General features: G+C 44.6%; 1 protein-coding gene across 2 annotated transcripts in view; it reads left to right on the plus strand.

Annotated features, from left to right (window-relative positions):
* The window catches only part of COL4A1 (collagen type IV alpha 1 chain), a 138,697-nt gene that overhangs the window by 50,977 nt on the left and 61,426 nt on the right, over positions 1 to 26,294 (plus strand). For both annotated transcript variants that reach the window (XM_078070083.1, XM_078070084.1), the window contains exon 2: positions 8,448 to 8,507. In XM_078070083.1, coding sequence (XP_077926209.1) covers positions 8,448 to 8,507 — 60 coding nt within the window. The remainder of the gene's footprint in view (positions 1 to 8,447; positions 8,508 to 26,294) is intronic.

The following is a 26,294-nucleotide window of genomic DNA, read 5'->3' on the forward strand; positions in this document are numbered from 1 at the left end:
GGAATTTGAAAGATAAGCTGTTTAGACTTGGCAGATCTCCACATGTCCCTATTTGGTGGGATGTGAAACACATAAAAATTGTTAAAGCAGTGACGTTAAAGCTCTACCTTCCATCGGAAGCAGGGAACAAGTCAGGAAATCAAGGACTTCACTGTTAAACTCATTCCAAATACGCCTTCCTACAGAAGATACGTCACAGCAGATTAGCACGGCAGAGCGTGTGTGTGTGGGCCTGGGCCCCGTCTCTCTCACCCACACGCACTTGCCCACGCACACGCGTGTGCACACACGCAGACAGCACAGCACTTGGCATCCTTTGGTTAAGTCAAAAGGCGCTCTCTCCCCTGAATTAGCGAGCCTTCCCCCTTCCTGCGTTCCCACATGGAGCGCTCACTTTAATGTTGAGAAGAGCTCCCTGTTGGTCTGAAGATCAGAGGAAGACCGGAAATAGGCTTCATTTCAAGCTAAAGTCACTGACCTCCATCATTCCCCTTCCTTCTTTGGCACTCATTCTGCATATCGTAAATCTCTGGGAATTTTTAGAACTTAACATACTTTACAGCATTAATGCTGATGGTTTGACTCTCTGGAAATCTTAAATCGGGGCAAGGAGGAAAGTGGGTATAATATTAATTATTTTGTCATGTGCTGAAAAGTACAAAGAGACTGGAGCAGACGGGAAATGATACTTGTTTTAGGGGCTACTTCGTTGTACCTTTTGCCTTCCTTTCACATTGTATTTTTTAGTTTTCGCTTAAAGTGGCTACGGAAGTTTGTGTGTGCTTGCGCCTCTGCCAGACTTCACGGAGAGCTAATGATGTATTTTCCTCTGTTCAGCTTCCACTGGAGGTAGCCTCTTATACTCTCGTGGTAGGTCAGTGGCTGTAGGGTCTGCTGGGAAGAGGCTAGAAGGACCGTCAGGAGTGACGTGGTTTTCATTTGGTGGTTCTGCACCGTTGGGGATATAGATGTGAAGTATTCCTGCCGAGAGCTGTCTGGGGTTCTCCTCTCCCCATGGTCTGGGTGACCCCTCTAGTGTTGGCCGTGGATAGCCCACTTCCACAAGAGAGACCAAGGCTCACAACTTTCTGACTTTTTGGGTCTTCAGCCACATACCCATTTTCAAGTGGAGGATGTCTGTGACCAGCTTCCTCGGCCGTGACCTGCTGCTCGGGAAGAAAGCACAGGCTTTGCTTTCGGTACTTGGAGTCCTCCAGTGAGGGGAAAGGCAGGAAAAAGAAGGATGAGTACTTCACAGAATGTACACATTCTTCCCGTTCTAGAATCTGGAACAGCTGGATGGGAGCTGGTTGATGGGGCCCAATATGTTCCAGACGGTGGGAAAAATGAGCAGCCCTTATAAACTCCCTCAGATGTGTGGCCAGCAGGGAGCTGCCGGAGTCTGTGAGACCCTGCTCATCTTTTGATTTTGCTGAGGTCCAGATGCAAAATGTAATTCCTCAGGAAATCACGACATTTGTGACATAGTCTTTAACACATTAGATCACCAATGACATTTTGAGTTTGAGCAACATACAGTTCATTTGCCCTTTTATACTTCATAATTCACTGTGGGGAGTTGAGACGTGCATCACTTAAGGCTCTTATTTTAATTAGCTGTTGCAAAGTCATGCATTACACCTGATTGAAAAGGGATCCTTAGAGTGTCACTGGTGTTCTTTTTAGCAGTGCACCCTTGAATCACAACTAAAATACCTCTGTGTGCCAGGGTGATATCCAGGATGGGCCATTATATGACAGCGATGTTAAGGACCAGAGTAGTGATATTTCAAAATAGATTTTAGGGGCGCCTGGCTGGCTCAGTCAGAGAAGCGTGTGACTCTTGATCTCCGGGTCGTGAGTTTAAGCCTCATGATGGGTGTAGTGATTACTTAAATAAAAACATTTAAAGAAAGCAAAATAGATCTTATTTAGCAAAGTAAACATGCATCTTATGATTTTTGTTGGTCTAAAAATTAGTGTTTTTTTTTTTTTTTTAATGGGGCCATTTACGTAAAATGCTAGGCCACCCAGAATGTGAAACAAAAATCATGGTCTAAAAATGCCCTTAGTTCCGAAAAGCTGACCATAACTTAGGTATTATTAGAATGATCAATTCTTTGGAATTGTCTTTTCGGGCCAGAATTGGTAATAAAACTTCCTAAAAGAATAAAACAGATAAGGAGCCATGAATGTCTTTTGTCTGGGATTTTTTTTTTTTTTAGCTTTGTTTGATATACAGTATAAGCTGGTGGGGGCAGGGTGAGGATCTTCTATTCCTATGGTAGAGCCTATAATAAAGGCTCTAGTCCTTGATTTCTCATCTCAGATTGCCCCCAAAGTTTGCCATGACCTGCAGCCTTGGCCAAGATAAAACTGGCCATTTGTTACGCACGCACGCGGGGTGTGTTTCTGTCGCAAAGGCACAAGAAGCAACTTGACCCCAACATCCACAGCCGTGGCCCTGCAACCTCTTATCTGGTGTCCCTTGCAATGAAAGCATTTGCTGAGAGCTTAAGGGAACAGTTCCAGGAAATTCATGTTTATAACTTCCCTCAAATTAAATGGTGATAAGCTTCTGAGATTTTAATCAGCATTTCAGAAGAGAAAACCCAGAATCACCAAATAGCCATTTTGAGCTTCAGTTATGTGATTCTCTGCCTACTCTGAAGTTTAGAAGAAACCACATTGACCTGTAAAGTAGACAAGCCCGTCCCGCTTCAGGCTGTTCTTGGGTTTCGGCCAACTAAGCCTGGGTGGTAGGTGGATGTTTCTTTCCTACCAGATAAATGAGTCTTAGCCTGGTTGATTTTTCCTTCTGGCATCTGTAGGAGTGGGATGGGGTTTAGCAGAGTTTAAAGAGCAGAGGCGTGTTCCTGAGCCTGGCTCAGGAGCAGGAGGAGAGTTGTAGGGCTGGGCTGGGGGGGGCGGGTAGACTGACCCGGAGCCCCAGGGACTCGCCCGCCTGGCTTTTCTGGTCTGGGCGCCCACCCAGCAGCTCCGGGAGCCCCCCACATCCCTGGCCGGGCCCACAGTCGGCACAGTCTCCTCTCTGGAGTGTTTACTCATGGTGCTGTTAGTGAGGCAGTCATCTGTTGGGAGCTGACCTACCCATGTGGCTGCATCGTTCTGTACACCTGTTATTCAGGCTGGTTAAATGGCCGCCAGCACCACCAACAGCCGACCACCAGAGGCCGGGTAGTCACTGCTCTGTTTCCTCCATTCTAAGATGCCCATGTATTAATGCTTGAACAACTCTGAAGCTCCCGTATGTCTTCACAGTTGATGATGAATCATTGTTTCATCAGTGCTCTGCTTTATTTCCCAGCACAGGTCTTCCAGCCTATGCTATGTCAGATGAAATACAGTCCACATCAAGCTTGGTGGGACTCTGGGCCGGCCCTGAGTGCTCTCAGGGTCCCTGGGGTGGGCATACAAGTAAAGGCTGTGAGAAGCATTGGACAGGTGTTGCAATAGGGGCGTATCACCCACCCTTCTGGGAGCCCGGGCGGGGCGCAGCCAGCCCTCAGGTGGGGGATGAGGCAGGAGATGGTGATGTGTGGGGTACGTCTCTTGAGTCTTTGAGTACTTAGCTTTGGGCATTTTGGATGAACCTTCTGGAGAATTTTGACCTCCCCTCTCTGGAAAACTCTCAGTGGTCACCAGATTTAGAATGTTGATTTGATTGATTTAGAATGTTAGGAGGTTATAAGATTGCATGCTGAAAGTTGCCCCAAATGTGAATCAGGGAAAGAAACAGACCCATCATCTATGGAGTCTGTTTGGACTGTTGTCAATTGTCCCCATTTCCAAAATATAAAATTAATAACAGCTTACTGTCTTGGAGGCACTTGTTCAGATTTCACTTTATTGAAGTAAATATCTCCAGATGCAGTTGTTTTATGCAGAAGATCTCCATGGCAACAGGGCTAAGGCTTGAGTACATTGTTAAAAAAATAGACTTCACATGATCACAGTACTATTCATAGTATTGTCTTATGTTTGAGAAACTATGATCATTTGAAGCAGAATTTAAATACACATTTTATATCAGACCAAATACACAGACTCTAATAAAGCTTATTAACTAAATTTCTTCTTGTCACACCCCGTTATATTCTGTCTACGACACCTGTGTCTGTCTTGGTGTAAAATTTGGGTTTGACTAAGAGAATTGCAAATGTATGTAGGCACCATCATACTTTGATCTTTTAATGGGTTGGCAGTTTTACATAATGGAAGTTGGTGTCAGCCTCGTTAGCATGTTATATTGAACCTCCAAAGTCATATTTCACATCTGTAAAATGGGGATGGTAACACTTACCTCATGTGGCTGTTAGCTGGTCAAACAACATGATAGGTGATTATAGCATCTGGTGGGCTTTTGAATACATTAGTTCCCTTCCTCTTCAGCTTTTTTTTTTTTTTTTTTTTTTACAGGATGCTACTTTATTTTATTTTTTTCATCATGATAAGTGCACTCCTTAATCCCCATGCCCCCACCCATCTCCCCTCTGGTAACCATCAGTGTGTTCTCTGGAGTTAAGAGTCTGTTTCTTGAGTTGTCTCTCTCTCCCTTTTTTTTCCTTTGCTTGTTTGTTTTGTTTCTTAAATTCCACATATCAGTGGAATCATATGGTATTTGTCTTTCTCTGACTGACTTATTTTACTTAGCATGATACTCTCTAGCTCCATCCATGTTGTTGCAAATGGCAAGATTTCATTCTTTCTTATGGTTGAGTACTATTCCATTGTATGTGTATCCTACATCTTTATTCATTCATCTATCAATGGACACTTGGGCTGCCCCCATAGTTTGACTATTGTAAATAATGCTGCAAGAAACATTGGGGTGCATGTGTCCCTTTGAATTAGTGTTTTTGTATTTTTTGGGTAAATGCCCAGAAGTGCAATTGGTGGCTCATAGGGTAGTTCTAGTTTTAACTTTTTGAGGAACCTTCATACTGTCTTCCAAAGTGGCTGCACCAGTTTGCATTCCCACCAACAGTGCACGAGGGTTCCTTTTTCTCCACATCCTCACCAACACCTGTTGTTTCTTGTGATTTGATTTTAGCCATTCTGACAGGTGTGAGGTGATACCTCATTATAGTTTTGATTTGCATTTCCCTGATGATGAACGGTGACAAGCATCTTTTCATCTGTCTGCTGGCCGTCTGGATGTCTTCTTTGGAGAAATGTCTGTTCATGTCTTCTGCCCATTTTAAAAATTGGGTCATTTGTTTTTTGGATGTGGAATTGTATTAGTTCTTTATATATTTTGGATGCTAACCCTTTATTGGATATGTCATTTGCAGGTATCTTCTATTCTGTAGGCTGCCTTTTAGTTTTATTATTTCCTTCACTGTGCAGGAACTTTTGATTTTGATGTAGTCCCAATAATTTATTTTTGCTTGTATTTCCCTTGCTTCAAGAGACATATCTAGAAAGATATTGCTATGGCCGTATCAGAGAAGTTGCTGCCTGTGCTCACTTCTAGGATTTTTATGGTTTCAGGTCTCACATTTAGGTCTTTAATCCATTTTGAGTTTATTTTTGTGTTTGCTATAGGAAAGTATGGTCCAGTTTCATTCTTCTGCATGTGGCTGTCCAGTTTCCCAACACCATTTGTTGAAGAGTCTATCTTTTTCCCATAGTATATTCATTTCTCCTTTGTCAAAGATTAATTGACCATGTAATTGTGTGTTTATTTCTAGGCTTTCTAGTCTATTCCATTGATCTGTGTATCTATTTCTATGCCAGTACCATACTATTTTGATTACTATTGCTTTGTAATATAACTTGAAGTCTGGAACTGTGATACTTCCAGTTTGTTTGTTTTTTCCAAGATTGCTTTGGCTATTTGAGGTCATTTGTGGTTCCATATAAATTTTAGAATCGTTTGTTCTAGTTCTGTGAAAAATGCTGTTGGTATTTTTATAAGGATTGCATTGAATGTACAGATTGCTTTGGGTAGTATGGATATTTTAACAATGTTTGTTCTTCCAATCCATAAGCATGGAATGTCTTTCCATTTCTTTGTGTCATCTTGTATTTCTTTCATCATTTTTCCCCCCTTTCATCAGTGTTTTATAGTTTTCAGAGTATAGGTCTTTCACCTCTGGTTAAGTTTATTTGTAGATATTTTACGTTTTTGGTATAATTATAAATGGGATTGTTTTCTTAATTTCTCCTTCTGTTGCTTCATTTTTGGTGTATAGGAATTCAACAGATTTCTGTACATTGATTTTGTGTCCTGGGACTTCACTGAATTCATTTATCGGTTCTAGTAGTTTTTTGGTGGAGTCTTTAGGGTATTCTAGTATATAGTATCATATCATCTGCAAATAGTGAGAGTTTTATTTCTTCCTTACCAATTTGGATGTTTTTTATTTCTCTACATTGTCTGATTGCTGTGGCTAGGGCTTCCAGTACTATGTTGAATAAAAGTAATGAGAGTGGACATCCTTGTCTTGTTCCTGCCTTAGGAGGAAAGCTCTCAGTTTTCCCCTACTGAGTATGATGTTGGCTGTGGGTTTTCCTATGTGGTCTTTATTATGTTGAGGTATGTTCCCTCTAGACCTACTTTATTGAGGGTTTTTATCATGAATGGATGTTGTACTTTGTCAAATGCTTTTTCTGCATCTGTTGAAATGATCATACGGTTTTCATCCTTTCTCTTGTTGATGTGATGTATCATGTTGATTGATTTGTGAGTATTGAACCACCCTTGCATCCTGGGAATAAATCCCACTGATTGTGTTGAATGATGTTTTTAATGTACTGTTGGATTTGGTTTGCTAACATTTCGTTGAGATTTTTGCGTCCATGTTCATTATGGATATTGGTCTGTAGTTCTCTCTTTTTTGAGATGTCTTTATGTGGTTTTGGTATCAGGGTGATGCTGGCCTCATAGAATGAATTTGGAAGTTTTCCTTCCTCTTCTATCTATTGGAATAATTTGAGAAGAACAGGTATTAACTCTTTAAATGTTTGGTAGAATTCGCCTGTGAAGGCATCTGGTCCTGGACTTTAGTTTGTTGGGAGTTTGTTTATTTATTTATTTGTTTGTTTATTTATTTATTTAATTACTGATTCAGTTTCATTGCTAGTAATTGGTCTGTTCAAATTTTCTATTTCTTCCTGCTTCAGTTTTGGTAGATTATATGTTTCTAGGAATTTATCCATTTCTTCTAAGTTGTCCAATTTGTTGGCATATAGGCTTTCATAATACTGTGTTATAATTATTGTATTTCTGTGGTATTGGTTGTTATTTCTCCTCTTTTATTAGTAATTTTGCTTATTTGGGTCCCCTCTCTGTTTTTTTAAAAGGAGTCTGGCTAGAGGTTTATCAGTTTTGTTGATCTTTTCAAAGAACCAGCTCCTGGTTACATTGATCTGTTCTATTATATTTTAGTTTCCATATCATTTATTGCTGCTCTAATCTTTATTATTTCCTTCCTTCTGCTGGGCTTGGGTTTTGTTTGTTCTTCTTTTTCTAGCTCCTTTAGGTGTAAGGTTAGGTTCTTTGAGATTTTTCTTGCTTCTTGAGGTAGGCCTGTGTTGCTATAAACATCCCTCTTAGAACTGCTTTTGCTGCACCCCAGAGATTTTGGGCCATTGTGTTTTCATTTTCATTTGTTTCCATGTACTTTTCAATTTCTTCTTTGATTTCTTGGTTGACCCATACATTGTTTAGTAGCATGTTATTTAACCTCCATGTATTTGTGCTCTTTCCAGATTTTTTCTTGTGGTTTGATTTCTAGTTGCATGGCATTGTGGTCAGAAAAGATGCATAGCATGACTTCAGTCTTCTTGAATTTGTTGCGGCTGGTTTTGTGGCCTAATATGTGATCTATTCTGGACAATATTCCTCTTCTCCAGCTTTTATTACATGCTTGGGTTCTTTTCATTCAAGCTTTTAACTGAATTAAAAATCAGTTCTTTAAGGTTGGGCTTAACATCAGCTCCTTCATTTATTTCCTCTTTGCACAAATGTTTGTTGCATGCTTGTGTGTCCTTGGGAATTCGAGGGACAAAGCATGGACTCTGCTCTCCCAGGTCCTCAGTTTCCTTGGTCTCAGGTCTGAAACTCCTAAATCAGAATCATAGCCTTGGAAATATGGGTGATGTCCTGTTAAAATCATCTCTGGGGAGGCAATTTCAAAAGTATAAATGACAGCCTTCCCTTTGTGGACCAAGTAGTGCTTTGATTTGCTCTACTCCAGGCTTGCTGTTTCATCTGTTAGGGCAAGAGAGAGAAGCCACAGGGCATGTACGTGATAACCCCATTAGAGCAAATCTGGATCTCATATTTTAAGGTTGTGTTCATAATAACAGGGTAGGACATCTCCCATAAATGGGTGAAGATGCCAAAATCATTTCAATTAAAAAAATGACCTCAATTTGCAAGAGTTCTTCTATTTAAAGACGTTTTCCTCTTCTTCCAGGGTGGTTGTGCTGGCTCTGGCTGTGGGAAGTGTGACTGCCATGGAGTGAAGGGACAGAAGGTAAGTGGCCAAAGCTTAAGTAATAACAGTTCATTTTGAATTGCCATCAATATGGAAATCATTAGAAACGACATTAAACCTAACCCAATAATCAGCAATTCGTGTTAAAACCTTATTACTATTTTAATAATTTCCCCAGAGTGATACAAATGAAGCAAAACCAGGCTTAATGTGGTGTCTAGGAAATCTCAACAGCAGTTCTCCAAAGACTCTGATAATTAGTGGCAGTTAATGGAGAAAAAGGGATTCAGTTTATTTCCTTTTCTGACTCAAGAAGGAACATATGTATTGGCAGAAAATCTGTTGAGCCAATAGTATTCTTTGGAATCCATGTATAAGAATAAAACTTAGCATTTTTCTCAAAAAAGAAAAAGTTTCTATTGCACCTGTGGGCCTTTATTCAAATTAGTATTTTTAACCAATTTTTAATTCATAACACATTTGTCCAGATTTATTTATAAAAACAGTAAATATTTACTGTTCCCCAAATGCCAAATAAAATATATTTTTTTCTAAGCAAGGGCTCCTCCCTCCCATGTGAGAATCATTGATCTGGATAAATCATTTTCATTGGAGGGCAGTCGATATATGCATTTTAGTTTTTTGCGAGAAAGGGTGCCTGCCTGGTTTTCCCCAGCAACAGTGCAGGGTCTGGAAATTGCCTGGAGCGGTCCTGGAAACCAGGTGTGGCAGTGAGAGGACAGGGCCTGGAAGCCAGTCAGCCTGTTAGAGGTGGGGGCCTGAGGCAGGTGGAGGTGGGAAGAGCCCTGCTCTCCAGCCGTGGAGGGTGTCAGCCCGGCCAGGATGCCCTTCCCTGGCCCCTGGCCTGCTGGAGGCCTCTATCAGGTCACAGACTCACTCTCGAAATTCAGAGAATTCTGTAGAGAAAATGGTTTTGTTTCTTTTTAGCCACTTGCTGAAGTACCAACATTATTTTTTAAAAAAGATATGCTCCTAGTTGGTGACACCAGTATTACCTGGATAGTTTTTGAATAAATGCAGTATGTGAAAATATATTGATATCTTTCAATATCAACCGTGTCAACTATAACTCCCCTTCATGTTCTGTTCATCTTCTTATTTGGCAAGTTTTCCTGGCTAGTTCCAGTGTGCATTCATAAGAGGTATTTTACAGTAGAGGCAAGTATGTTCACACCACAAAGAATCTTTTTTTTTTTTCCTTTTGGTCTAACTTGAATTATATACATAAGCACACTGGACTAACAAAGAAATTCTTAAAACTATAAAAAGTAGAACCTATGTCAACAAAGGGGAAATGAAGGCCTGTGTCAACACCATGGTGTTTTTCTTGTAACTTAAAGCATCAAGGGTTGGAGGGGCAGGGGTCGTGTGACTCACTCTCAAAGAGAACACGGTCCGTCCCGATGACTTTCAGGGCTCCCCCCTACCCCCCACCATCCAGCAGCTGCAGACCCCTGGCACCCCCCCCCCCATAGCTCTGGCTTTTTAGACTTGCTATTCTGTGCATATGCTTTCTAGCCAGCTTCATTTTCATTTTTACCCAAAATCCACCCGTTAATATGTAACCGGGTAGACTGATCTAGGTAGAGCTTTCCAGGTATTTTTGGCTGAGTTTAACATGACTTGAGGACAGCTAGTCAGGGCCTTGGTTCAAACATTGTTAGAGGAGGCAGGGCCACGTCTGAGTCTTGGGCAGCATCTACACCCAACCCTGCAAGGAAAGGGTCTTGAAACATTTCTTTTCAAAACTAAGCATTGAGGAAATACTTGTGGTGGCTGGTACGCTCAGATCTTGACCAGGAAACGTGCTGTAGGGCCAGCCTCCCACTTGGGTCCTGGAAGGTCTAGGGGGCATTGAGGGCAAAGATGTGCCATTAGACTGTGCTCCTTCCTTGTGATGAGGGGTCAGGCCAGCCTTGCACTGTGACCAGCCAACCTGGGCCTTGAAATTGGAAAGCCCCAGTGCTCCCCTTGGGTTTGGGTGGAAGGAGTAGAATTCTGCTCTCCCCCTTGCTAAGCCTCTAGAAGATTTCCCAGCAAGTAGACCAGACATCCGGAATCCAGGCCCTCCATGACCTTCCCTGGCTGACCCCACTCTCTCAGCACCCAGTCTCCACCCACTTTCGATTTTCTACATTATTCTTAAAGAAAGACTATTTAAAATAAAATACCTGTAAGCTGTTGGTTAAGCCATCTGTTTTAAAAGACTGTAATTGTCAAATGGATTCAGAAAGCCTCTTGAAATCTAGGGGAATAGCTAAATGGTTTAGTATTATGTCCTTTCAACAAAAAGTGAAGATCTGTCTTCTCCTCTTGAGCAGAAGTATTTCAGGTCCCATGGTTCACATAGCAGGCATGACCAAGGAAGAGGTCCTTTCCCCCCATGGAAAGAGGACATTTTAAACTTCCACTAATTGTCTCGGAACCGATGTTAAAGTAATCAGTGCAATGGCCTGAGATAGTGGAGCACAGCTGAGCTGGGATTTCAGATGCGGGGCCCCCTCTCATCCCAAGGTCAGAGAACAGAGACATTTATTCTCGGCCAGCACATCAGTGAGAGAACTTGGTCCTTCTCCACTGCCACCCATTCTCAGAGCGAGGCCTGGACATGCTGCTAATCAGGTGCAAATGCAAAATGAACCAAGGGTTTAGAATCACAGAACTTCAGTCTGGTGGTTCAGTTCACAGGCCTGCTTTTGAGCTCCTGCTGGATGTCTTCAGTTCTCCTAGGAGTTATTTGGCTATTCTCTAATGTCTACAAATTAAATGAATTTTGACCTCTTTTTAAAAGTAGGATAACATGAGCCACATAACTCAGAAAGAGTTGAAGTTACCTAAGTGGGACAGAGTGTCAGCTGCCTTAGAAATGTGGAAATCATGGTTTCTGAGACACGTCTTTTCCACATCTCCTTGAGGGACACTTTCACAGATTGGCTGTTTAGAATCCACCGATGGACACTGGAATGTCTCCAGTATCAATTACCACATCTTTTTTGGCTAAGTCCTGTTTTCCATGGAGATGTCATTAGTTGGCAGAATGTCTTCTATTCTCCAGATACCATAAGTAAGTGTTAATGCAGCAGACCTGTGGCCATGTTTCCATCCCACAGTTATCGATCTAACCCTGGGTGTCTTGCTCTGAGTTCAACAGTTGAATTCATGAGGCTTTCACAGGACTTCAGGGCCTGGCAGAATTGTTTGTTTTCCCACTTTCCTGGCTGGCGCTCAGATCTTCAGATGTTTTCTCTTAGGTAATTAATTTGGTTTGTACACAATGGCTTTGTGTTCTTCCAGGGACCTCAGCACTGTGGGAATGTTATCTACTTAAACTGATTAGCGTTTTGAATGCTTGCTTACGCAGAAATAGCCAAAAGTTAAGCTCTTCTTTTGCTTGATAACCTGATTTTCTCAACTATGTGAGATAGTAGGAAAGACAACGCATTCCCAAGAGCTACTACTATATGCTTGGGAACTGGCCATTTACATTTTGCCGAAATGGAGTTTATGTAAGAAGTCTTTCAGATATTTTCACCATGGGAGCCCACATTTATGTAAAGCTAGCATTCAATTCTGTGGCCCCGCAGCATTCAAAGCAAGGAACTCCAAGTTAAGCCAGAGAGGGGAGAGGTATGCCTATGAAGTAAATAACAAAGTTAATTGGGAGCAAATGATGGCATTGCAGGACAAACAGTAGAAAGAACAAATGATACAGTTGTTCTGAGAAAGGAGTAACCCTGAGGCCCAGAGCCCTAAAAAAGAGGGACGGCTTCCCAGATGAAGTAGGGTGCAGGTGTATTATGTGTCCACTAATGCCCCCACCTTGCTTGGATAGAGAGTAGGGTCACCTGTCACTCACAGGCATAAGGATGCACATAGAATTTCCCCACACTAATCCCAGAAAACAGCTCTCATGGCCAGTTGATCATTATATCCTAAGAAAGGCTTGGTGGTTCCTAATAAAGTGACTCTGGAAAGGGATAATCTTAGCCACAGTCTTGGGAGTGGAGTCTTTGTTACACAGAATTATATTATTTCTATTACATAACGAGAACTGCGTGGGTATCTTGTAACTTCTCAGTGTACTTGAACCTGCTGGTACCCTGATCCTTGCCAGCGACGTGGGGGAGAAGCTCACTATGCTGTTATTGCTGAGTACGCTGTCTGCTCCACACGCAGGGTCTGCACGCTGCTGCTCGGTGATCAGATAGGCCAGCCCCAGATCGCTCGCAAAGCAGAGCAATTTTGAAAATGGAATTTGTTTTTGTCTAAAATGTGTGCCTTATCTGATTTGGAAGGGTGGAGAAGTCTGGCCAATCTGGAAGTGGTTCTGTTTTGGGGCCTGGAAATCTGGGAAGTAGTTCATGTCACTCCTTATGCGGGATACTCTTTTCTCTTATTACAGGGGATGCTTTGCAGCTTTACCAGCCAGTTGGTTCCTATATACATTTGCCACAACCAATAACCATCCCACCTCCATATAAACCTGTCTGTCTGCATCGTAACGTTAAATTGTAGCTTCTGCTAATTCACAACAGATCTCGGTAGGACAGGGAAATCCTGGCTTTGGGGTGTCAGAGCAAGAAAGAAAAGAGTTGATGTGTATTGAACATCTACCTTGGGTCAGGCACAGTGCTGAAATTTTTTAATGTGTATTATTATTATACCCATTTTCTAGTTGAAGAAACCAACTAGTCCAGGGTTTCTGAGTTTTGGTACTATTGACATTTTGGGTGGGCTAGTTTTTTGTTGTGGGGAGGTCCTATGCATTGCAGGATGCTTAGCAGCATCCCTGGCCTCCACCCACCAGATGCTAAGAGAACCTTCCACTCCATTTGTGGCAACCAAAATGTCTGCAGATTTGGCCAGATGTCTCCTGGGGGCGGGGGAGAAGGGGGAGCAAAATCGACCAGGATTGAGAGCCACTGAAGTAGCCCCATCTCTTATAGGGAATATGAGGTAAGCAACAGGATTCAAGCGCTAGTCGGTTCCCATTATTCAGGATAAGAAGACCCTGATCTGGGAGAGCCCAAGGAGATGAACTCATGGTTCAGAATATCCTCAAGTCTTGGGCAAGCTCCTGTTGCCCTAAAACGGAATCCATGGGGTATACACTGTGCTGCTGGGCACCAGCCAAGGAAAAAAGCAAAGCCTTTCTCTAAATGGGTAGTGAGGGAAGGGATTGCTGGACGACCACAAAGAAATGGACCTATTCCTTTGGGGTCACAGGCGGACCTCCCAGTTCCTGTTCCAGACAAGCGTCCACTAGGTTAAACAGATAACCACAGGGAGCCCTCTTGTCTGTGACACAGAGCAGGTCAGAGGTCATGTGCCCACATCTGAGCCCCACTCCCCACTGGAGGCAGGTTAGGGGAAGCCTGGTCGGAGTAATCCGCCTTCGCTCACATTCGGGGATCTTCATTCCATACAGCATTCAGAATAAAACCTCGAGGGGAGGGTTTCTCGGGCCAGTGTCAGAAGATGCACGAGCATCTACGTGGTGGGGATCGTGGTGCCCCGACCCCTTCCTTCAGGAAGTCCTGGCACATTCTCTGTCCTGGAGGAAATCCATCACTCTGGTCAAGAGGGAGTCACTCTGTTACTTACGTATTGGGCATACTTCCTTGATTTCCCAGGAGGTGAATATGGCCACATTTCTTATGCATTCTGGACATGGTCAGAGACGAGGGTCATCAGCTTGTTCCTCAGCCGTGTCTACAGCTGGAAACAGGCATCCTCTCTTTCCACAGGCTGCTCAGAGTTGCTGTGTGACAGTGAATCCGTCCACGTGCACTTCTCAGCCGTTACTTTGCCAGGCACTTTGAGAGATAATAAGTATTTTTAGGGTCTTTCTCTCAAGGGCACAAGACATAAGAAAAAAAGTGCAAAGAATGCTGTAAAGCTAGTCATATCTAAAGACGAGAAGAGGCAAAACTTCCCCTCTTTCTAATTCTGTGTGCCATTTTACATTGGCAATTTTCCATCAGCTGCTCTTGGCAGAGACCTCACCGAGCCCGCTGGATGGGAGTGTGGGCATCAGCCTGCACGTCTTACAGCGCTCAGAAATGCCTTAGGATCTGACATTGCTTTAACGATAAGGGATCTCACTTTCTTCTATGACCATCAATATAGAGCATGCTCATACTCCTCTTTCAATATTAAGTGAAACTCTTTTTTGAGACAGGGACTACATTGAATGGGTATTTTTTGAGAATTCAATAGTCTTCAGTTTATTCATGTATTTCATTGATCTTTTAATTTACTCATGGCTAATAATAGAAATATTTTTAGCCATGATTTCATTATGAAACAAAAAATACTAGAGTGCTTTGTATGTTATACTTTATATAATGACTAATTATTCTCTTTTCACTCTTAGTATAGAATTACATATACATATTATATGTTATCTTATTATTTTTTGTCAGGGTATTGAAAATCTCTTTCCCATAAATTATATTAACCATTGTTCTAAATATTAAAGGTGTCATATTTATCCTAGAGAGTTAATGTTTTCCTCAAGTAAGTGAAAGTAAATATTCTTTTTGTAAATTCTTTGAAACTTTGGGTAAATTAGCTGATCTGGACTAATAATGAATCGTTACTTACTAAACACTCTGTGAGAGGCACTGCACTGCATTTGAATTAGTGAGAATTTCAAAATCTAGTATATTTAAAAATAAATTCCATTTTTCTACTAGTAAGATTTGCAATATATACAGTCAAAATGCAGAAGAAAGTGCTACTTACCACAAAATATTAGGTTTAGTTAATAAAATTAAGATTTGTTTAGCGTATTTGAAATAACTTCTGCTATTTTTGATACTGATTGGATATCTTTTTTTTTTAAAAGATTTTATTTATTTATTTGACAGAGAGAGACACAGTGAGAGAGGGAACACAAGGAGGGGGAGTGGGGGAGGGAGCAGCAGGCTTCCCGCTGAGCAGGGAGCCTGATGTGGGGCTCGATCCCAGGACCCTGGGATCATGACCTGAGCCGAAGGCAGACACTTAACGACTGAGCCACCCAGGCGCCCCTGATTGGATATCTTTATTTTTATAAGTGTTTTTGAGCATTTCCGAAAGGCAATAGTGTGTAGTTTGGCCTTTCCCCAAACAATGGTCCTAGGAGCATCTTGAGATGTTAATAGATGTTTCCTTTGGGATGGAATAAGGAAGAATGTTCCAAGGACAAATGAGTTTGGGGAACACTGAGTTATGGCTTAGTGGTTGTTTGTTGTTTCCATGCTGGGGCATCTCAGAATCTTTAATAAGCTTCTGAGCGTTCAAGGCTTGGCATAGCATGTACCGTTCTCCAGATGCATTTGGTCATAGACCCTTTCATCTCTCAGGTTAGGGAGGGCCTTTAGGGAAGAATGTCATTGTTGGATTAAAGCCCCGATTTTCGTGGGAGCTCCACCATCTACCAGCTGAGGGTGTCTCATCAAGTCACGTCAACCAAGTTACCCTAAGAAAGAGGAAGGTGGCCTTTGACCTGCAGTTTCCCAGAGCTGCTAAAAGTGTCAAGTGGAAGGCATTGTGCCTAAAAGCACTTGGGAAGTTGAAAATGTCATATATGGGTACGTGTCAGCTTAGCGATAGCGGAATTTTAAAGTTGCGTGAATATGGGGACAGGATTTGCTGGCTGGTCCAGCTGTGGGTGGGTTCCTGGACGGAAAGACAGAGGTGGAGGCCGCCTGGTGGGGGCATCCCAGTTCCCACGTGAAGTCTGCAAGACCAGAGACACGGACTGGTTACACCTGTGGCAGAAGCTCTCCCAGGACCTCAATTAAAGAGATGTTAGGATGTTTTCACAACCACAGACCATTGTTAGGCAGCATGTTTATAGCTTTTGGATGCTTCTGGTGCAGGAAAAATGAGATGCACTCACTTGGGAGGTCTGTCTGGAAACACCATCCAATTTCTAGTCAGTGTTGTGATTTTATCATCCACTTTCAGAATCCTTATCCCTTAAAATATGAGGGGAACCAGCTCTCCCTTTATGCATTCCAAATCCCCCTGCAGGGTTTTCTGAGCTGCTTTTCCTGACATGCGTGTAATTACAGGCGTTGCCTGAGTGCCTCCCCTCCCCCAGCCAGCTGTCCCTGTTCTAGAGATTTTAAAAGGGGAACCTCTGAGAAATGTCCTTTATTTTTGCCATGGGAGGGATCAAGCACTCCAAGCGCCTACTCTAATCACTTTGGGAATAATTGGTGTTCGTTGGAGGGTCCGATGGCATGTTCCTTCTCTGCCCGTTGGCGGATACTGTGGGCTAATACACCCTCTTTTCCTTTTCCATGTTTTTTCTGGTGTCTTATAATGCCAAGATTTTTTCCAGATGTCTCCTATTTCCTATTTCCACATATTACACATGACTCATCATCTGGCAGAGTCCTCATGAGAATCAACATGGGTTCCCACATTCACCTACTTTTGTCTTTTTTATAGTTCTTTGAAAACAAAGAATGTTTAAAAATGTGCTTGAACCCAAGGGTTACAATGGTAACAACACGCCATAGGGAAGTCACTACGAACAGACCCATGTTCAGTGGGTTTATCTTATTCTGCACACAAGCCCCAGGTGGATGTCTCACGTTGGCTTTGGACACCACGGCGATACTCACTGTCCCCTAGCACAGCAGGGACCGTGGGCTGTGCTGCCCCACTTCCGTCCCTCTGCCTGTTTCTCTCCACTCCATAAAATCTGCCCCTCATCATGTGCTTCTGAGACATGTTACACTCGTGATACATTACAATCATAAAAAAACTGACATTTTTTTATTTGCAGCTGTATTTGGAACACACCTCATCCAGTGCAGCTTTAAAAATAGTGATTTGATCTTGTTTCCATGTTTAGAAGGAGTAGCAGAAAATTAAATTTCCTGACTGGAATATTGTGTCCTGTGACTTTTAAAGTCCAGAATACCTCATGTGAGTGGACGATGTCATCATGGTGCTGGGCCCCGATGGCCTTCGTCTTGACTACGCATGGGAAGAAACAGTTTTTTTTGGTAAATAGGATCCTGAGAAAACATTGCTTGTCAGGAATGTAGCTTTTAGACACAGCAACATGTGACTGTTTTAAATCAAGATCAAAGACAACGTAAACCAAACCCTGACAAATGAAAATGGTGCATTTGGGTTTTCCTCCTGTTTGTTGGTAGAGTATCACGAACATTGAAAATATGTTTCCAGACCGCACATAATGAGGCGAAGGAATTATGTCGTGTGGGCGTGGAGAGCTGCACCCACAAAGATGATATTAGCAGAACCTGCATCCTTGTGAAGTGGCTCTCAGCACAATGCACCATCAAACAAAGGAAGAATTAGTCAGCGGTAACGAGCAAACCAGATACCGGTGGGAAGTGGTGCCCCTCTGTCTTCTTTCCCCTTTGGCAAGTCCATTAGAAACGTTAAAGATGCAGTTGAACACGGTCTGGTCTCCACGGTGGCTGAGCCCGCCGCTTGACCACACGGTTTTATAAAAGTACGATGCTTATCTGGCCCGAAGATTTTAAATTCCTCCCCCATTTATTCATAGGGGAATGTGAGGAGCTAACAATGACTGGTTCTTGGCTGGTTGCTACTCTGCCACCATGACATCATTCCTGGCTTCAAGTCCTTCGGTAGGGGTTCTCCTTCCTTAGCATGAGGGGTGCTGACCCGCGTGCTTACAGACCAGCAGACAGAGCGCTGAAAGGTGCTTCTGGTAATGAAGAGTAGACACGAATCTCTTACATGTCTTGTGTGATCGTGAAGTTCTATCCAAATGGTATTTGATGGATGTCCCATCGAAGCACGAGACGACCATCTGCGACTTCACTGATTCTACATAGGAAATCCACGTTGTAAGTTGATGTGAATTCTGAGAATTTTAGTATCTGGCTAACAGCTTGATTTTGAAATGGCTTTCCCTAGAAAGATTGGTGAAGGAATGAAGTTTATGTGTAGTAGATCCAGTGAATTTTTGGAGCCGGAAAAACAATGTCAACCATCCCACCCCACCCGCCCTTCAGTCTGGGGGTCTTACTGAGCTTCTGCTTTGTGTGGCGGTGTGCCAATGGTCGTAGGCAGGTTAGCAGGACCGGCGTGACGCCCGCCCTCGTGGCTCTCACGGTATTGGCACCAGTAACCCCAGACTGGACATTTTGCCATCAGCCGGAGGGAGACTACTGTGAGTGAGCCCCGTAGAGACCAGAGTTGAGCTGGAGTCGGGCCGGGGAAAGGTAAGCCGAACCTTCCCTGAGCAGGCACCTAAAATTCAGGCAGCACGCTCAGGGCACATGAGTTAGACCCCCTAATTTTGCTTCCCTGTTTTCCATCACGTTTGCCCTGATCTGGGGTGGAAAACTGGGCACTTTGGGAAACTCCCATGGATGACAGAACCCCCTGCACGCCTCCCCCTCACAGTCCTACTTCTGCATGTGAGACCCCAAATCATTAAGGGACATATTTTTATGGAAGTGAAGTTACTTGTCAAAAAGCAGAGCGGTGTGTTTCCTGTAAGCCCTCGGGCTGGGACTCCTGCCTCCGGTCTGCTCCGTGTTTCCCGGACCAGGGTGGACGGTACCAAGACCTTCCTGACCCAGGAGGCCAGGAGATGCTGTACTGTCCTGCATCGGGACAAGCGCCTTTCTCCTGGTGGGCGCAGGAGTCCTCCCACCTGGCTGGTGTGGCTGGAGAGTGTTCGGCGACGCTCCTGCTCTGTGAGGAGCTGCCGCGGCACAGGCCTGGCGTCTCCGAGCGAACAGAGGCCCCTCGTGAGGCGCGGTACCTCCTCAGTCCAGACCACACAGGCTGAGCCCTGGGAGCCCGGCAGGGAGGCTGCGACCCCGCAGTCTCAGGAGGGCCCGGCGGGGGCGTCCTGGCTCCCCGAGCCCTGCCTCCCCTCCGGGCGTGGGACACTCAGTTCTTTACCCGAGACGGGGAGCGACGGCTCGCTCAAGGCCGGTCTGCCGGGGCAGACGTAATCTGTGGCCGGGGAAACTTCCGGCAAAGGCTAAGAATAACATTCTAAGTATGACTTGCAGTCATGAGGTGGAGCAGCGTTGGCTTTTTCCCCATGGACGTGAGCTCGCTGACCTGTGCCGAGCAACCCGGTCCTTCGGGCCCCTGTGGGCCTGGGGCCGTGAGCGCCGGAGCCGAAGCCCCAAGGGCCGTTCGACTCCCTCGGGCACTCGACACGTGACAGCGCTGGGGGGAGAGTTCAAAGCCTGCGCTGCGCAGGCACCAGGCACCTCTTTTTCTTTCCTTTTTAGAAATTTGGCTCTTCACCTCCCTCCCACCTCACGCTTCTATTCCTTTCCCGTTGCTCACTGGCTTCCGTTCTGCTCCCTGCACAGACGCTCCTCGTGCACCTTCCCGAGCCTCTCGGCTCGGTTCCCTGGGGCCTGGTCGCGGGTCACCGGCCGTCAGTGTTCATGCGCGTGTGAGCACACGCAGGCACGCATGCGCACGCAGACGCGCATGCGTCTAATACACACGCGCGCCCCCTCCCCCCCATACACGCATACGCATGCGCATACACGCCCAGCCGAAGATGGCGATGTCTGGCGCCTGTGTCTATCCGGTGTTCTTGTGATTGAGTGCGCATTTCTCAGTCAGAGAGTCACTCTGATCAAAGTTGAAATCTCCAAGGGGAGGATGGGGCGCTGGGCGTCAAGCACTTCCGGGTCGAAGTGCCGGAAGGCCTTCCCGGTAAAGGCCGGAAGGAACCTCGGCGCTGGGCCGTTCCTGACCTTTCCAGAGTGAAACGCTGTTGTATCGGAAGGAGCTCTGGTATGCGGTCCGCGTCAGAGGGCTGTGCTGAGCCGAAGCCCAGGAAGGTCAGGCCCAGAGTGGGTTAGTGCTTTCCCAGCCGACGTCGGCTGGGCCGGTGCTTGCTCGCGGAGGTGTGCGGAGGTCGGGACGGCGATGCCGCCGTGCCCGCAGCCACCTTCTCCACCTGCTCCCGTGAAGCTCCGAGTCTGTTGAGCCCTGTTGGTCATCTGCTTCTCGGCCCGGCGTTCTGCTTTGAAAGATGTCGACATCCCTGCGCAGGAGTGCGCATGGCCGGGCCGCCGAGCGGGGCTTCCTCCCTGGCTCCGCTTCCCCTTTGCGAATCTGTTCGCGCTCCGCACTTCATGTCTGAGACTTTCCTGAGGGGTCGACTGAAAGGAGCTGAGACAGCTGCTCCGATGGTCGCCCACCTGGCGGTCGTTGCTCAGGTGTGGCCTCCAGCTGTCGGGGAGGCAGCGAGCCCGAAGGGGAGGGAGAAGGACGTGGTCATTACGAAACCGTCCATAGGAGCGGTCATGAAGGCCTCTCACGCCTCACTCACTCGCCTTTATAACGTTATATTCTTAACCCAAGTGTGACTTTAAAGTTGCCCACCTTGGGGGCCGCTCCTGCCCTCGAAGCGTCCCTTCGAGGCTCTCCGCCTCGGCGAGGGACACGTCCTGCAGCGGAGTGAGACGGGTGTCCTCACGGTGTGAGCCGCGGGACCGTTTGTGCTTCACACAAGGGTCTCTACTCAGTGGGGGAGGTTTACAGTTCTCTCTCTCAGCACAGGCGAGGGGAGCGGCAGGCAGAGGCAGAGGGAGAAGCAGGCTCTCCGCCGAGCGGGGAGCCCGATGCGGGGCTCGATCCCAGGACCCTGAGAGCATGAGCTGAGCCGAAGGCAGACGCTTAACGGCTGAGCCACCCAGGCGCCCCTAAAATTGTGTTGTTTGGAAGGAATCTGCTTCACTCGGTGGCGGGTGGGAGCGCACACATGTCCTCTTGCGTCCTGTCGAGTATTTGGTTCCTGGCACAGCGCTCTGTTCCATCACATCCTAAGTAGAAGTCCTGGGAGGCTGTAGGCAGCCTTACTTCAGAGGCACATCGTTTGTCGTTGACTCCGCAGTTACTCCGTTCAGCTGCGGTTGTGGGGCTCCGTCGGGAGCAGTGTGTGTTTCCTGACTTAGGACTCGAGATGGGTGGGCGCCGGGAGGCCCAGGTGGATTCAGGGGCTGGGAGGGGCGGGTGAGCGCCTTGTCATGACTGGGTGTGTGACGCTGAAATTCTGGACCCAGATAGGCAGCCGCAGTACTTTTACATGGAGTTAGATGGTGACTCTTCATCTGTTTCTAAACCCAAGGCGCTCATTCGCCCTGGGGGAAGCACTGACTCTGGAGCCTACTTATTCTTTCAGAGACGCCGGGTGGGTTCCCCCTGGTTTGGAATTCCGTGGGAGCTTTGAAATCTTGAAAATAAGCATTTTTATATGTGGGGCAGGGGACGAGGGAAGGCCACTTCAGGGTATTTGGCTGATCAGCCTCCTCTTACCAAAGAGAAATCGAGTTGGTCGTTGTGTGGGATGCCAGAGTGGGGAGCAGAGGGGCAGGGCAGGAGGTGTGGCCCAGTCTTCCTCTTCATGCACCCCCCCATCTACACTGGGGTCATCTATCCTCTAATTAATTTTTTTTTAAAAATTTAAATATGGAATACAAGGTAAAATGTCACACATTCAATTCTACAATCTGTAACCTATTTTTTATGAGAACATTAATTTCTCCAGTTTACAAACTGTAATGCAATTTAGGCAAATTTCTGCATCTCTCTCCTAGCCAAAGAACATAGTATTTTAGTCTGTTGGCATTAAGTAATAATAAAAAAGCGAGAAACTGTCTTATTAATTGAACCTTTGAAACCTTTACAAAATATGTATAGTAAAAATGGCATTAATTAAGATCCTACCAACTTAAATTTTTAAAATAATTTGGCCATACCTTGGGTTAAAATACATCTCCACATTATCTTTTGGAAACAGGCTTGCGAATTCCATGAACAACATTGTGGTGAAGGGAACCGACCCTGTAAGGGAAGGCTGTTTTTAAGTACTTAAGAAGTAGTTATTGATTGTGTTCATTTATGCACCATGATTTTGTATTGATTGAGCAATTGTACACTTTACTTAGCTATTCAGGTGTAAAATCAAAATCTTGATCCATGAAGCCCCTTCAATATCTTGCTTAATTCCTTTCCTTGAGTGACCGTATATGTTTTAAGAGAATTAATGGTTTTTACTGAAAATAGGTTAAAATTCAGTTATTAATTCAGATTGATGGTGTTTGACCACAACTTTTTCAAATTACTGATATTAAGTGAATTGTGGGTTTTATAAAACCTCACGCTCTTCCAGCATTGCACTGTATTATACGGGCAAAATTGATTTGTCATGTTTCAGCTCTTTGGAACTGTTATTATCTTTTGGGTTCTGAGCATGATTAACGATGTCTTGAAATTATTGCTGCACACTGAGGGAGAATGTTGTTAGCAATGCGGTGTAGCCAAGTCCCTTTGTCGGAGGGAGAGCAGACAAAACCTGTTTGTCATCGGACACCTGTGGGCTACAAACAGAGAGGGCCCTGAGGCCGTGGACATGGATGAGTTGGTGACCATGTGGCCCCACAGACTCAGGCTCATGTGAGAGAATAAACGATATGCCCAGCTGGGAAAGAATATCAGATGTATTCATTAAGAAAAAAAGACCTTGTGCATCAGATAAATGAGCAATTTCTTTAAAAGAGAAAATCTGTCCTTTTTTTTTTTTTAAAGACTTTATTTATTTGACAGAGATACAGCGAGAGAGGGAACACAAGCAGGGGGAGTGGAAGAGGGAGGAGCAGGCTCCCTGCTGAGCAGGGAGCCCGATGCGGGGCTCGATCCCAGGACCCTGGGATCATGACCTGAGCCAAAGGCAGATGCTTAACAACTGAGCCACCCAGGCGCCCCTGTCCTATCTTTTCAATACCCAGGGAATCCTTATTTTCCATTGTCAAATTTAGCCTCAAAAATAAGAATGAGATAATTCATGGGTTATGACCGCTGGGAAGGGAAAAAGGTGACCCGGCATTTTCTTTCTCTTTTAAGATATTCTGTGGCTTTATAGGAAATGCAGTTGACTTGATGGACTGAGAAATCTTGATCGTAAATGCAAACTATATGTAAATACACGTAGTGCATGATCACGTGCTCAGTGTCTGATGCAGCGCGAAATAGGGGAATACTCAATCAGATTTGATCCTTTGTGAAATCCGGTGTGAGGCAGGTAGAGTCCTCCCATCTTTCAGACGGCAAACCAGATTTTCAGAGAGTCCTAGTGGCTGGTGCTGGAGCTACAAATACAGTCTCTTGGTTCCTAGGCAAAGGTTCTCCCCACCACGCAGCATTATCTGTGCCCTCACCGAGGCAAGAAGGTAGGAAGTAAGATCCATTTGCTAACCCAGAGCAAGGATGCCTATTTGCAGTCAAGTTTGAAAATAGAATCTCCAACTCTGTCCTCTTGGTGGGCTTATGGTATTTCCTTGGAATCTTTAACACTTTGTGTTTCTGGATTCACTCCTGAAAATATTTAGTGAGCACCTACTGTGTGCTCTCTGTGCTAGGCGCTGGGGAGCAGGGAATGCCTCCTGGCAGGACACCTAATTTTGAAGGATAGTAACATTTAACCCACATTTTTTTTTAAGAAAAAAAAAAAGAACAAAACAAAAATTTTCTCTTAATTGCCAATTGGCAGTTTTTCTCAAGGTTAAACCTAAAGGATAGCTTGTATGCTTTTTGTATTATTAATTATAATTATTATTGTCAGGATATTTTGTTTGCATTCTTCATATTTACTGTTAACACAGACCCACAAAAAATCCCTGACCTAGATTGTGGCACTTCCTGACTTTTATGTGTCCTAATTTTGTTCAGGATGCACGCATTTCCAGGATCTTGTCACACACCCACAGACGTTTCCAAGTTCAGGTAATAACATCCTCAGTTACGGCCTATTTAGGTGCTGTGCACTGATTGCTCAAATTCATTTCTCAAATTCACTCAATTCAGATCGCTCAAGTTGTTTCTGAAATTCACTGATCACGTAGAACACATCTCTTTAAATCTCAAGGTTGTTGGCGATAGTGAAAACGGAGCAAACTGTCTTTTTGAGTAAAAGATGTATTTTTTTTCTGTCCAAACTCAGCTGCTAACCTCTTGCTATTTGTTAATGACCTTGTTATTTTGTTGTCCATTATTTTCCTGCAACCTCTCCCCTTCCCCAAATATTCAGGTTATGACACAGAATTTTGATAAACCTCATGGAACTTAAAAAAAAAAAAGGTGTTGGTGAGTGAAAGTGCAGGTCTCCTCAGGCATGATCATTGCTCCCCCGCCCAGCCCCAGTACAGTGTCGTAAGCATTCATTCATAAATAGAACCCCTGTGTAGGGTCTCTTTCTAGCTGGTGGCTTTGATGCTCCTGCCCTTTGCTCAGCTCTGTGCCTGTTGGACCAGTGCCTCCTCCCCACGCTGGGCCGATGCTGAGCTGCAGCTGGATTTTGCCCCTACTCACTGCAGTGTGCAACATAGACAGCCTGCCACGGCCACAGGGATGGTCTGAGCTGCAGTATAGCACCTTTTCTGTACTGTTTTTCTGCTTTAAAACACAATCTAAGTCTATGTATGAGAAGCACAATGTAAGGCGACAGGATTAGGTAGAGGTATTCATGATTCTGACTTTCATGAGAATTCCATGTCATGAAATTAAGTTTTTAGCAAGGGAGATGTTAATCATCTTTTTTGGAGGCCATTAAAAATTGGTTGGATTTTTTTTTTCTTCACAGATGACAAAAATCAGGATGTATAGGTTTCCTATGAACTTGCAGTAGAAGGGACCAGAGAGAAGCCTTTAAACAAATTCTCCTGGCAGTTGGGTAGTTAGTAATACTTTCTTAGAGACCTCCCTGCTGTCCTATCTGTACTTGTTTCATGAGTGTTTTGTAGGACTTAACATTTTTCTAGGGTGTACTATTTCTGTGCAGTCATTCAGAAAACTGAATTTACTTTTTTCTGTAGTGTTAGATTCAGATGCTCTCAGTTTATAAAATGAGTGGGCACAGCAGTCTGAGAAATCGCCATAATTCACATTACGGGTGGAGTCATCGGCATTCACCTGCCACTTAATAGCCTTGATGTTCAGGTTGCTAGTTTCATATTTAATTCTAATTAAAATTCTTTCTTTCCCTGGGTGTTCTGTCTTTTAGACCTTATCAGACTGATTTCTCTGAGCTGTGCCCATGCTAATATCGTCAACGGCACTGAATAGACAATATATTAACATAATGAATATTTAAGAAAAAAGGCTGAAGGCTTCAGGTTCCACGGGGGTTTAATTTGAAAAAAGTGTAGTCCCTTAGCGCCCCCTAGTGGTGGGAAGCCAGAGCCGGGGGCTTTCCTTACAGGAGCCTCTAAAAGTCCCTTCGCCCTTTATTTATTGCCCCTAATTGAACTGGGTCAGTTAGATGTAATAGTTTTCTTCAAATCCCCTGTGTCTAGGAGGTCTCCCCGAGGAAAGGATGTTTAGCTGAGATCCTGGGGCTGTGCCCGGGTGCTAGGGGATGGTGTGGGTGGAGTAGGAGTACAAACATTTCAGGTGGGAGCATCCCTCTCTGAGTCCGGCTGGATGATGCCCCTGGCCCAGGAGGCAGTGGACAGCCGCCGTGTAGCACAGAGCAGGATGGGTGGGGGTCTGCAGGAAAACCCATCAAGAGGTGAACCTTCTCATTGAAATTTGATTGTGTTTAAAGGAGTGTGAGGCCAGGAAATACAAATGTTTCTGGAGAACAAACTACATTTGGTTGTGGTTTGGTGGGAAAATGGAAATGAGCTATTGATTAGATTACCTTTATCAGGAAACGTATGCACAGGATTTGAGTGAATACATCCACGATACTGGAAAAAAGTTACCACAGTATTTTTCTTATTTCCAATTTGGGAGGCTGACTCCTTCAGGGCAATGACTTAA

The sequence above is a fragment of the Halichoerus grypus genome, chromosome 4 (genome assembly GCF_964656455.1).
Source record: "Halichoerus grypus chromosome 4, mHalGry1.hap1.1, whole genome shotgun sequence".
NCBI lineage: Eukaryota > Metazoa > Chordata > Mammalia > Carnivora > Phocidae > Halichoerus > Halichoerus grypus.